This window comes from Podarcis bocagei (assembly GCF_964188305.1).
Source record: "Podarcis bocagei genome assembly, chromosome: 5".
Taxonomy (NCBI): domain Eukaryota; kingdom Metazoa; phylum Chordata; class Lepidosauria; order Squamata; family Lacertidae; genus Podarcis; species Podarcis bocagei.
In genome coordinates, this window is record NC_138129.1 from 18,114,630 (window position 1) to 18,128,298 (window position 13,669).

Sequence of the window (13,669 nt, forward strand, 5' to 3'; positions counted from 1 at the left end):
CAGCTTGCAGAATGGTAGGCGGGAGAGATTAAGCAGGCATTATCTTGTGCTTTTGCCTAATAAAACAGATTCATTTAACACATTGGATGCCAGCCGGAGAATGGGCCCTTTCTCCATGAACTTTCCATGAAGCTAAGAAGAACTTTTGTTGTACTGCAATTCCATGCATGCAAAATTTCACACATATCAAGAATCTCTGTCCCCAACCCACAGCTGACCCACTCAGATGTATGTTTCCCTCTAAATAATATGTAAACCATTCTCTATAAATTCTTTATAAGAAGGGGAGGGAAGGAGAGAGGGCAGAACAAACTCAGCAATGTACCAAAGCAATATTACCTTTTTATTATTTTACAAATACTAAATAGATTCATAGTAGATTTGGCTTTATTATGTACCCACTGCAATGCCTGAAATTGCTCTTATATAGAGGCAAACATCCAAGCACACAAAAATAGAATAAAGTGTAAATATTTGGGATGTAGCAGTTGGGTGCCATCATTTGCAACAAGAACTAACAAGAAATAAAACTTATGCAAATACAAAGCTGGTTTTATCTAACTACTGGGTACCCTAAGGAGAAGCTTAGGAACAAACTAAAAAATATGCTTATTTCAAAAGGCCATCTGAACATTATCATGATTTTGAAGGCATTATTATGTTTCTTAGTGCCAAACTATCTGTGAATAAAATCTCCCACGTCTTTAGAAGAGTTGGGCTGCATTCAGACAGCACTTAATTCCCTCTGATGTTTCCTTACCTGATAGTTTCCACATTTTATGTGATCTTTCACATGATGTAAAAACAACTTGGAATCTAGTGGATGTTTAGCATGTTGTTTGCATGTTAATTGTTTCCAGAGACAAAGAAAAACAAGTTAGCAGCCTCATTATTAACTCAGAAAATTACAGGAAAGTTGCACTGTAATTTTCTGAGGTGAAATTTGGGGCGGTATCCTAGCATTTAAAATTTAGCACGACATGGAGGTATACCCATCAAAAGGCCACAGTTCCATAATGCAACAGGTACCACAGTTTAAAAGGAACACTAGAAGCACTAGCATTATAACCAGGAGAACCAACCCAGTAATCCTCACATCTGACTATAGCCTTGATAGCGGCCTAGTAGCCCATGTTCTGAGGGCACGTGATGGTTCCAAATTAAAGTTTACCTGGCTAGTACGATGGTCATATATGCAAAAGAGGACAAGGCTGTGCTCCTCTAATAGTTGGGTAGAAAAGGGAAAATTCAGCAGGTGTAGCTACACCTGCTTAAATTCCCTCTCCTACACAACTATTAAAAGCACAGGAGTCATGTCCTGTCTGCCAGTAGAACAGAGGTAGAACATACGGTAGACATGTTCCCAGGGCTACCAGGTCCTTGTCTTCTTCTTCTTCTTCTTCGTCTTCTTCTTCTTCTTCTTTAAAAAAATCTCTTTATTGCTTAAAGATTGAATTTTTACATAACATGCTGGTACAATGAGAAAAAGAAACGCCGTCGCCACATAATGGAGCTGGCAACAATGCCAGCAAAATACATTCTTCCACAAGTGAACATGTGCATTTGGCAGGTTCCAGATGCCCTGTTTGCAGTTAGAAAAGGTTATGAATGGATGCCTGGTCTTTGTCTTGAGATGGTGCTTGCTCCTTTAAGTGCACCGAGCCTATATCCATGCTGTTTTTTTGCTCCATTGATCCTCCACTCCTCTTGTCTGTCCTGGGAGAGATCATCAGGGGGTTTGGGCTGGGTGTTCATCAGTATGTGGATGATAACCAGCTCTAACTCTCTTTCGAATCAGAACCAGTGAAGGCGGTGAAGGTCCTGTGTGAGTGTCTGGAGGCGGTTGGAGGATGGATGGCGGCTAACAGATTGAGGCTGAATCCTGACAAGACAGAAGTACTGTTTTGGGGGGACAGGAGGTGGGCAGGTGTGGAGGACTCCCTGGTCCTGAATGGGGTAACTGTGCCCCTGAAGGACCAGGTGCACAGACTGGGAGTCATTTTGGACTCACAGCTATCCATGGAGGCACAGGTCAAATCTGTGTCCAGGGCAGCTGTTTACCAGCTCTATCTGGTATGCAGGCTGAGACCCTACCTGCCCACATACTTTCTTGCCAGAGTGGTGCATGCTCTAGTTATCTCTTGCTAGAACTACTGCAATGCACTCTATGTGGGGCTACCTTTGAAGGTGACTCAAAAACTACAACTAATCCAGAATGCGGCAACTAGACTGGAGCAGCTGCCAAGGCCACATAACACCGGTCTTGAAAGACCTACATTGGTTCCCAGTACATTTCTGGGCACAATTCAAAGTGTTGGTGCCGCATTTAAAGCCCTAAAAGGCCTCGGTCCAGTATACCTGAAGGAGCATCTCTACTCCCATTGTTCTGTCCGGACACTGAGATCCAGGGCCGGGGGCCTTCAGGCAGTTCCCTCGCTATGAGAAACCAGGCAGAGGGCCTTCTCGGTAGTGGCACCATCCCTGTGGAACACCCTCCCAGCAGATGTCAAAGAGAAAAGCAACTACCAGACTTTTAGAAGACATCTGAAGGCAGCCCTGTTTAGGGAAGCTTTTAATGTTTGATGGTCTATTGTATTTTAATATTTTATTGGAAGCTGCCCAGAGTGGCTGGGGTAACCCAGCAAGATGGGTGGGGTATAAATAATAAATTATTAAATAATAAATTTATATAATAATAAATTTAAATAATAATAAATTATTAAATAAATTATTATTATTATTATTATTATTATTATTATTATTATTATTATTATTATTATTATTATTATTATTCCTCTCTTACTGCGACCACCAGAAGCACAGGCACCAAGTGTGGGGAGCCATGGGAGCCAACCCCCCTAATTTTCAGTTAGAGGGTCAGGGGGCCCCCAAACTTGTTTGGCAGCCATGTGCTCATGCTGCGGGGCGTCCACACACCAGCATGTAGCATGCACATGCAACATCAGCACGCTGCAGTGTACACCAACATCATGCACAAATGCCTTAATGATGTCGCACAGCCCTGGACCCCCTCAGTCACAGAGGTAAGGTGGTGCATATGAGCAGAAGTCTAAGTCCCTGTCCCCACCACAGCAGGTGTGGGAGGGTCTGGCAGTGCTTTTGGAGTATATTAAAGTGTTTGCAAGTATGTGTAGAGTAGAGCATCTGCCTTGCAAGTAGACGGTCCAAGATTTAATCTCCAGCATTTCCAGGTAGGCTGGAAAAGCTTCCCTGCCTGAATCCCTGGAGAGCCTCTGCCACTCTGTGTAGACATTATTGGCTGAATGGACCAAATGGTCTGACTCAGTACAAGGTAGATTTTAGCAATGTTACAAGCAGGCAAGAGAACCCCTTTCCTCATCTCTGAATGACTGGAAGGTATGAAATCAATTCAGAATTGTCGGAAGGAGGAGGAGTGGGTGGATGCATAGCAGGTGCCAAAACTGAACTTTGGACTGTGTCTTGGCTTCTGTGCATCATGTCAATCAGCTGTACATTTCTTTGCACACCATTTGAAAGCAAGCTGCAATAAAACAGGGTTGATCCTAGCCAAAACTGCCACTCTCCCTCCAGCCTACAATTAGAGACAGAAGAAGGTTCTTAAAGAAAACAAATGTTTAAGGCCTGAGAAAATGGAATATAGTTTCTCCATGCTTATATACTAGAGGAAACCTCATTTAAAAATAATAATAACAGATTTGCCACAGGTTGTTTGGACTTCTTTGGTCAAGCATATATCTGCAGAGGTTGCACTTAATGGATGATTAAACTGTCTATGTTGTTGTTTAGTCATTTAGTCGTGTGAGACTCTTTGTGACCCCATGGACCAGAGCACGCCAGGCACTTCTGTCTTCCACTGCCTCCCGCAGTTTGGTCAAACTCATGCTGGTAGCTTCAAAAACACTATCCAACCATCTCGTCCTGTGCCGTCCCCTTCTCCTTGTGCCCTCCATCTTTCCCAACATCAGGGTCTTTTCCAGGGAGTCTTCTCTTCTCATGAGGTGGCCAAAGTATTGGAGTCTCAGCTTCACGATCTGTCCTTCCAGTGAGCACTCAGGGATGATTTCCTTAAGAATGGATAGGTTTGTTCTTCTTGCAGTCCATGGAACTCTCAAGAGTCTCCTCCAACACCATAATTCAAAAGCATCAATTCTTTGGCGATCAGCCTTCTTTATGGTCCAGCTCTCACTTCCATACATCACTACTGGGAAAACCATAGCTTTTACTATACGGACCTTTGTTGGCAAGGTGATGTCTCTGCTTTTTAAGATGCTGTCTAGGTTTGTCATTGCTTTTCTCCCAAGAAGCAGGTGTCTTTTGATTTCGTGGCTGCTGTCACCATCTGCAGTGATCATGGAGCCCAAGAAAGTAAAATCTCTCACTGCCTCCATTTCTTCCCCTTCTATTTGCCAGGAGGTGATGGGACCAGTGGCCATGATCTTCGTTTTTTTTGATGTTGAGCTTCAGACCATATTTTGCGCTCTCCTCTTTCACCCTCAATAAAAGGTTCTTTAATTCCTCCTCACTTTCTGCCATCAAGGTTGTGTCATCTGCATATCTGAGGTTGTTGATATTTCTTCCGGCAATCTTAATTCCGGCTAGGGATTCATCCAGCCCAGCCTTTCACATAATGAATTCTGCAAAAACTGTCTATACATTCCATTAATTATATACTGAAAATACTAAAACAGCTTTCTCGGTTGTTCAGTTCTGTTCTTCTGAGAGCATTAGGGGAGACTGTTTTTGTACCCACTCTAAGGAAGCAAGTTCCTCCCATAACAAGGATCCTAAAATGAGCTTTATTCATTTACAATGCATTGTGTCTAAGCAGATGTAAGCACCATTTAGCTCAATGGGACTTAATCCCAAGAACCTGTTCTTAGGATCACAGCATTAGGGTACAATCCTATGCATGGGGAAGGCCACAGCTCAGTGGTGAGGTTTTTGTTATGCATGCAGAGGGTCCCAGGTTCAATCCTCAATATCTCCATGTAGGGCTGAAAACGTCTCCTTTCAGAAACTGTAGCGAGCCATTGCTAATCAACATGGACAATAAGAAGCTAGATAGACTAATGGCTTGGCACAGGAATCTCCTTGTGTTCCTTTTTACCCTGGGATAAGCCCCACTGATCACAGAGGGAACTACTTTGTGGTAGAAACAAAGAGTATTTTGCTATTAAGAGTGTAACCCAAAGCACACTTCAAGGGGAGTAAGTCCAATGGAAATCCCAAGTAATCGTGTTTAAGACTGCACTGCATGTCTGCAGGAATGAGAACAAGGATTTTGAAGAGAGTGTTTTGTGAACGTTCTTATGGCCTGTAGGCACGTGAGACCACCACCTTACTGAAGCTAGGTAGGTCTGATCTGTGTATGTGGACCACTTTGGGTTCCATAGTGGAAGAAATAGAAATGTAAGGAAATGCATTTGGGAATGCTCTGCCACTGTGTATATCTGATATATATACAGTGGTGCCCCGCAAGACGAAATTAATTCGTTCCGCAATTTTTGTCGTCTAGCGAATTTTTCGTCTTGCGAATCACGAAATCCCATAGGAATGCATTGAAAATCAATTAATGCGTTCCTATGGTCAAAAAAAGTCCAAACAAAGCCAAATTTGGTACAACAACAGTTTATTAACTGCTCTTTAAAGTCACACATACTGTAAAGAGCAGTTCAAAAATTGAAGGGAAAATAAATTAACTTTATAAACAAAACATGTCTTTGTTTTTAGACAAAGGAAACAAAGCCGCGAGACGTTTTCGTCTTGCGAAGCAAGCCCATAGGGAAATTTCATCTTGCGAGGCAAATCGAAAACGGAAAAACCTTTCGTCTAGCGAGTTTTTTGTCTTGCGAGGCATTCGTCTTGCGAGGTACCACTGTATATATATATATATATAGAGAGAGAGAGAGAGAGAGAGAGAATTATATTTACTTTAAATAAACAAAGTAAATAAATACTTTAAATAAATAAATATTGCAGTATTGTCTACACTAACTGACAGCAGCTCTCCAGAATTTCAGTCAGGAGAGTTTACCTGGAGATGCCAGGGTTGTACCTGAGACCTTCTTCACTCAAGGCAGATACTCTGCCACTGAGCTATGGTGTTCCAACCTTGAAGGTACATTCCCCTGAGCTCATCCGCTAATGGACTTCACCAGAGATTTAGAATCCTTGTCCCTCTCCTCAAGTAAGCAACATTGATTTTTTTTAGCTGGTTTTAAACAGATAAGCCAACAAACCTGAACTTGCACAATGTGTGTGTGTGTGTGTGTGTGTGTGTGTGTGTGTGTGTGTGTGTCTGCCTTCCTGGAAAAGAATAGTAAACTGAGCACGAGTAAACTGTATGTGGTGTGAACTGACAGTAAAGAATTCAGAGATCAAAGCCGCAGACATGTGTTGCTTGCTATTCAGTGTTCAGCTGCACTGAACAGAAATGGAGATTGCGTCCCATATGCAACCTGGCTTCTTGTATTTGCTATTCTCTCTGGTTTGGAACAATGTTCCCCCGGCCAACGGCAAATGCTGCATATATTAGACGGGGCTTGCATAAATGCCCAATTGTTCTGGATATGTAGGCTGAAGAAATATGGATGGAATTAGGATTGTGGCTCAGAGAGCAACATGATGCAAGTGGCAAACAGGCTACTTTTACAATCTTCTACTGGGCATTCAACAAGCGAGGAACTGACCGAATTGTGCTCCCTTTTTATACAGGACGTAATAGATGAGTGCAATCAAAACACTCTGCAGCCGGATTCAGCAGGTGTCAATTGCTTGGCTGCTGAGGATCTTGCTCAAGGAGACGTAAAGCCAGAGAACGTTAAGACAGCAGCAGCTGGGACAGACTATAACAACTCTGACTCTGTCATCATGAGTTTCTTTAAAACCTTGGTAAGATTTTTGCCATCATTTTATCTGAATGGAATTGGTGTATGTATGAATTGTTGTAAGATAAAATTGCTGCCCCGCGGTTACAGAGAGACATTTAGGAGGGAAGAGGTGCTTTGCATCACATGGGCAGCACAAACTAACACAGTCAAAGCTGCAAAGTGAAATGATTGCAAACAATGTATGTGGGGCAGGGGATTCAATTTAGTGTGCATTTAAAGGCAAATTTATTTCATTTGCACATTGGGAAACACTACATGAATCCAAGCAATGTGTACAAAAATGCATACAGCAGTGAAAATACAAAAAATGCTTTTCAGACATGGGTATATTGGGCACAACTGCATACAAAAAGTGCAAATGGAGGGGAGGGGGATCACAAAACAAAAACAAAACTGCAAACTGATGTGGAAACACGGAGAACTGAACTTAAGACTAGAAAAACAAGAAAGTGAGAAAAACCAAAACCGATATATTCAATAGAATGAGTATCAGGTGTTGTTGACCGAGGCAGAAAGCAATTTATTTGTCGTGTAGCTAGATGCAAAAAATGATGGTAATTCAGCACTTTTAATAGATGTATAGGAGAGGGCATTTCTGTGGGTGTAGCTTATTATGCAAGCTACACCTGTTGAAACTCCTACACAATTACCTAAGAAGCAGGAGCCCTGCCCTCTTTTGCATTTAGCTACTCTACCTGAATTTTGAAATGTCATTTAACTAGAAAAAAATATATCTTATGTGTGCATGGGGATGTTTTATTCATTAGCTGTGAAGGTCAGATTAAAACCATTTGTTATCTACACTTCCCTTTGCCCCACTGCTTTCCCCCGAGAAAATCCATGCTCTTTAGCACTGAAAACCTGCTCTTTAGCACTGAATCAGAACAAATGGCAACTGGATTTTCTGCAGATTTCCATTTGTTCTGATTTAGTGCCAAAGAGCAGGTTTTCCAGGGGGAAAGCAGTAGAGCAAAGGCAAAACCACTCTGAACAGCGTCTAGAAAGCATGGGACAAATGGAAAACCACTTGGACCTGTGCTTTCAAGGCACGGGAAAAGTGGAAGTGTGGACGATGCCTTGGAAAATTGTTCTGATGTTGTGGAAGGAGAAGGAAAGCTAAATTAACAGAGGAATCACAGACATCTTTATTCGGAGAGAAGGTCCATTGAGCTCAATGGAACTTGTTTTCATTTACGGAGGACTAGGGGACTGGTTTAGGAATAAAAATGCATAGGGTTGTGTAATAAATCTAATAAAACATCTCTGCAATATGACAGGAAATGTTACCAAGGAACTTTAACTTTCCTAACATGCACTTTGTCTTTGTCTGCTTTTTAAGTATTAATCAATTTAGTTGCAGGCAGCATTTGCCACAAAAATATTGTGTTCAAAGTAGTGCACTGGTTCACCATGGGGTGGCCGGATGCAAAAGCAGATAGGGTTCTTAACACACCAAGAAGGTGGCCTGGCTATTCCAACAATTGAATCCTTGCTGGATTCAAAAATTAGAAGGGACTTGGGCATACGGCCTAACCCTGTCCCTTCAAAACTCACAACAGTATGTTTATTTAGACATATGTCCCATTGAGGTCTGTGGGGCTTACTCCAAAGTCAGCAAGCAAAGGATTGCTATCATACTTGGTCTAGGAAATCACTATTGCCTGTGATTGCTTAACTGCTGGTGAAACAAGCTTTGCAATTTTTTTTTTTAAGCCTAACTAAATATACATGGCTAGAGGCAATGGAAAACTTGAAAAATTGTGTACAGTTATGGCCACTACAGCACTAAAAGAAGATCATCAAGCTAGAAAAGGACAACCAAAATGATCGAGGGGCTGGAGCAGCTGCAAGGGTACAACATTTGGGGCTATGCAGTTTTAGCAGGCAAAATGTGGTTAAGAGGGGACCTGATAGAGGTGTGTAACATTACACAAGGTGTGGCGAGAGTGGACAGATAAGTTTTTCTCCCTTTCTCACAATACTGGAATCATTGATGCTGAATGGTGATGGGGGAATCAGAGCAGGCGAGAGAGAACACAACACATAGTTAAGACTATGGAATCGGATGTAGTGACGACTGCCCATTTGGATGGCTTTAAAAGCGGATTAGACAAATTCAGGGAGAATGCAGTAAGGCTATCAGTGGCTACTAGACAATCCATTGCCTCTAGTAACAGGAGCAGCATGCCTCTAAATCCTAGTTGCTGGGGAGAGTTCTGTTGCACTCCTGCCTTGCCTTGCCTTGCCCTGCTTGCAGGCTTGCAGAACCATCAGATTGGCTGCCGAGGGAACACTGAGCCAGACTGGCAGGCAGGCTTTGGCCTGACCCAACAGAGCACTTATGTTCTTGCATTCTTGGAACAGCATAACGGGAAAGAAGAGTGGGCACACCACAAGCCATGATGGCTCTATCATTTACAGCTAGGATTCTGTAACTGGGATTCCTGCATTGCAGAGAGCTGAGCTACAAAACCCTTTGGGTCCCTTCCAACTTTACAATCCTATGTGTCAGGTGCTGGTGTGGTTGCTCGAGAGCAAACAGGCAAGACTCCGACCTGTCTTTTCCAGGCTTTATTCTTAGTGCAAACTATTTACAGTGAAGAGCGTCGTAAGTTCATGTCTGGCTCAGTCGCTAGCAGAATCTGGGAGTGGTCAGTCCTTGTACCTCCCCCAGCATAACAGTCGTGTGACCCCCCAACCTTCTCCTCCCCTCCCTGCGCCGAGTGGGCGCTGGCAAAGGGGTACTTCCCTCCTCTCCGGTTTGCTCAGGCTCGGTGTTGAGGCTCTCCCTAGCACCCCCTGGTCCCACCACCTCCTCTCCACTGGAGGTGGGGCTTTCCTCCTCGCCAGAAGAGGAATTGCTTCGCAAGATTTTCAGAGGTTCCCTATAACACAACTGCCCTTCCACTTCATGCCTCTGAGCTGATGGCAGTTTCCTGACACTATGGTTCCATCTTACCCCTTTCAGCTTTCTATGCGGGGAGGGTGCTCTACAATCTTGTCTTCATGCTGACAGATGCCCATTTAATTTGCCTTTGAAAAATACCTCACAATCTCCCTAGGTAGCTTGTTCTAGCTTTGAATTACTTTTACAATTAGGCTGTTCTTTCCAGTGCTTAACACAAGTCTGTCTCTGCATTCGAACACCATTTGCCTTTGTCCAATCCTCCTCCATAGAATTGGAAGGAACCACTAGGGTCATACAGTCCAACCCCCAGCAATGCAGGAATCTTTCGCCTAGCGTGGGGCTCAATCTCATGACCCTGAGATTAGGAATCTCATGTGCTGAGCTATCCCAGTTTAAAATTTGCACACTTAATGTTTTTCTTCCAGCTAAATTCTCATTCAATTCATGTCAAGAGTTTGGTCTGTTTTGAATATTGCACATTTCATGGGTTGTTTTCTTTTCTTGAATTGAAAGGTATCTCCAAGCAAAGCCGATTCCAAAGGTGACACTGAGGACAAGGTGAGTGATTGGATCCTGGCAATATAAGTTCAATATAGACCCCTCCTCCTTTTCTTGGGATACTTTTCTAAACTGGCTTAATGTGTACTTTGGGACTGGCTCACACATGCATGCACAACCCAACCTACATTGCAAATAATTGCATTTGATTTGATGTCAGGCAATATTAAAGACCTGTGTTATTGGTTACTGCAATTTATTTATCTGACTTATTGCTTTTCATGCCACCTTTATTTCAAGGTACTCTGGGTAGCATACCAAATCACTGCCTTGTTTTATCTCTACAACAACCTTGTCATGTAGCTCACACTGAGATACAGTGACTAGCCCAAGGTCAACCTGATTCCTAGCTGAGTGGGGTTGCTACATTTTTAAGGACTATACCTGGGCAGAGGGTGTTTAGGTGCATGCCAATAATGTAAATTGGCAAATATATATTTGAGAGTACCTGTCTCATATAGGTTCATGTGTGAGAAAACTAAGGTGTGCTGCAACTCCCTGTTGCGGGTGTGTGGGGGGGGGGGAGTTGCTTTTTTATGTTCAATGTATGAAATGGCCCTTAGAACTGATTTGTTGTTTGCCTGTTTCAGCACTTCTCTTACCAAGCTGGAGCCCCAGCCTATTAAGAACCCAGATTTTGATATTCAATATTTCTTTGGCAATTTGACACATTTATGCAATTGGTTTTGAACATGTTCATTGACGGCAGAAAACTAAATTCTGCATATAATGGTGCATTTCTGCAATATATCAATTTACCTTTTTATGTATAATGTTATGCCTGAGCACACGCTTAATAACTAGGAGGTCTTTACCACTAGGTGGCACCAACTTTATTGGGAAACTGGCTGTTCTTGGCCCCTAGATCATTTTCTGGAGAGTACAGTGGTCCACAAGACATCTGTCTTCTAGACTATTACTCCTAAGCAGAAAGTTAAACAGACTAAAGAAAAATCAGAAAGCTCCCTACAGCATATGACTATCCTTGGCAGAAGGACCAGTTTGCATAAGCAGTAGGAGACTCCCAATTATAGTACAGTGGTGCCCCGCAAGACGAAATTAATTCGTTCCGCAATTTTTGTCGTCTAGCGAATTTTTCGTCTTGCGAATCACGAAATCCCATAGGAATGCATTGAAAATCAATTAATGCGTTCCTATGGTCAAAAAAAGTCGAAACAAAGCCAAATTTGGTACAACAACAGTTTATTAACTGCTCTTTAAAGTCACACATACTGTAAAGAGCAGTTCAAAAATTGAAGGGAAAATAAATTAACTTTATAAACAAAACATGTCTTATAAATTAACTTTATAAACAAAACATGTCTTTGTTTTTAGACAAAGGAAACAAAGCCGCGAGACGTTTTCGTCTTGCGAAGCAAGCCCATAGGGAAATTTCGTCTTGCGAGGCAAATCAAAAACGGAAAAACCTTTCGTCTAGCGAGTTTTTTGTCTTGCGAGGCATTCGTCTTGCGAGGTACCACTGTATATTGCTTCTGAGCAGCCTTTCTTGAGGAGCATCATGATACCAATGGCAAGCGCCCAGTTGTTTGGGGGTTGCAGGACTTGGGACATTATGTAGGAAAGGAAGCATCTTTGTGTGTCTGCCACCTTCTTGGCCCTCCATGATGAGAAGCAGTGGCTCAGGAGCATAGCTGTCAACGTTTCCCTTTTTTTTAAGGGAAATTCCCTTATTACAAATAGGTTTCCTCACAAGAAAAGGGAAACATTGACAGCTATGCTCAGGAGTGCAGCACACATCATTCAAAACACGTATTCTAAGTTGCGCTCATCCAGGACTGCTGCAAAGCTCAGCATGTACCTTTTATGAACGCCCTCCCACCAGATGTCAAAGAGAACAACAACTACCAGGCTTTTAGAAGACATCTGAAGGCAGCCCTGTTTAGGGAAGCTTTTAATGTTTGATGTATTATAGTATTTTAATATTCTTTTGGAAGCCGTCCAGAGTGGCTGGGGAAGCCCAGCCAGATGGGCGGAGTATAAATAATAAATTATTATTATTATTATTATTATTATTATTATTATTATTATTATTATTATTTTATGTCTTTGCCAAATGTTCTGTGACACCCCAAAGATGTAGGTGTTTCTCAGCAGATGAATCAATATTTGAAAGGGTTCCATGAAGGCTGAAGGTTTGACTAGCACACAGAATGGTGTGCTTATGCAGTACTGGTTATAATAGTGATTTCCCCCCCTGCTGTATGATTTACCTTAACACAAGGGTAAGGGGCATTTTTAATCCTAAAGGCCACGTTTCTTCATGGGCAGCCTTCTGGGAAACACATGACACTTGTATGTGGGGCCCAATGTAATGAAATTTTAAAAAGTAGGCCGATAGATGTAACTCTTGACTTTATTCAGTGGGCTGCGTTCCAGCCAGACGTTTCTTCAGAAATTCATCTCTCTCTGTTTTCCACCCAGGCAAACAAGAAACACTATCACAGTTCAAGGACACATTCCAGTCAGGCAAAAGCGCTGAGGAGCAGGGCTGCTAAGGGGGGTGACCAGGGAGGGGGCTGAATTAGAGGCTCACCAGCCTAAGCCACAAGAATGTTTTGGGGGAGAGACAGTGAGATAATTCTTAAATAAGTGAAATGCAGAGTCCTTTACATTGGAGAGATGTGTAGATATGGGAACTATTTTATGACATTCTAGTGCATATAATTCTTCTCATGCATAGGCACATTTACAAGTGTCACAAAAGATTTGTTCTGCACTTGTAAGCAATTGATTTTTGAGTGTGCAGAACCTATTTTCTTGAACTCCCTGCCTGTTAATATTTGGCCTAGGTTGTACTCAACACTGCTAAAAAGCGTTTTTTGTTAGGGTGAGTGCCTGTTGCTCAGTCCCTGCTCCTGCCAACCTAGCAGTTTGAAAGCACATCAAAGTGCAAGTACATAAATAGGTACCACTGCGGCAGGAAGGTAAACGGTATTTCCATGCATTGCTCTGGTTTGCCAGAAGTGGCTTAGTCATGCTGACCACATGACCCGAAAGCTGTACGCTGGCTCCCTCGGCCAATAAAGCGAGATGAGTGCCGCAACCCCAGAGTCGGCCACGATTGGACCTAATGGTCAGGGGTCCCTTTACCTTTTTAACAGGATGTGTAATTGTATTATGTACATTTGGGGGGGGGGTTAAGAGAGCTGCTGATTTTTATCCATATTTTGATACTGTTGTTACCTGCCCTTTTTAAAAGCTTTTTAAAAATGAGTATTTTACGCTGTTCTGCAAACCTCTGCCATAGATATATTTCTTTGATTAAGCGGTATATATATATATATATATA

At 42.4% G+C, this 13,669-nt stretch overlaps 1 protein-coding gene across 5 annotated transcripts in view; it reads left to right on the top strand.

The window, feature by feature from the left end:
- BCAS1 (brain enriched myelin associated protein 1) overlaps positions 1-13,669 on the top strand; it is a 53,119-nt gene that overhangs the window by 23,621 nt on the left and 15,829 nt on the right. For all 5 annotated transcript variants that reach the window (XM_081196227.1, XM_081196229.1, XM_081196231.1 and 2 more), the window contains exons 5-6: positions 6,718-6,894; positions 10,315-10,359. In XM_081196227.1, coding sequence (XP_081052353.1) covers positions 6,718-6,894; positions 10,315-10,359 — 222 coding nt within the window. The remainder of the gene's footprint in view (positions 1-6,717; positions 6,895-10,314; positions 10,360-13,669) is intronic.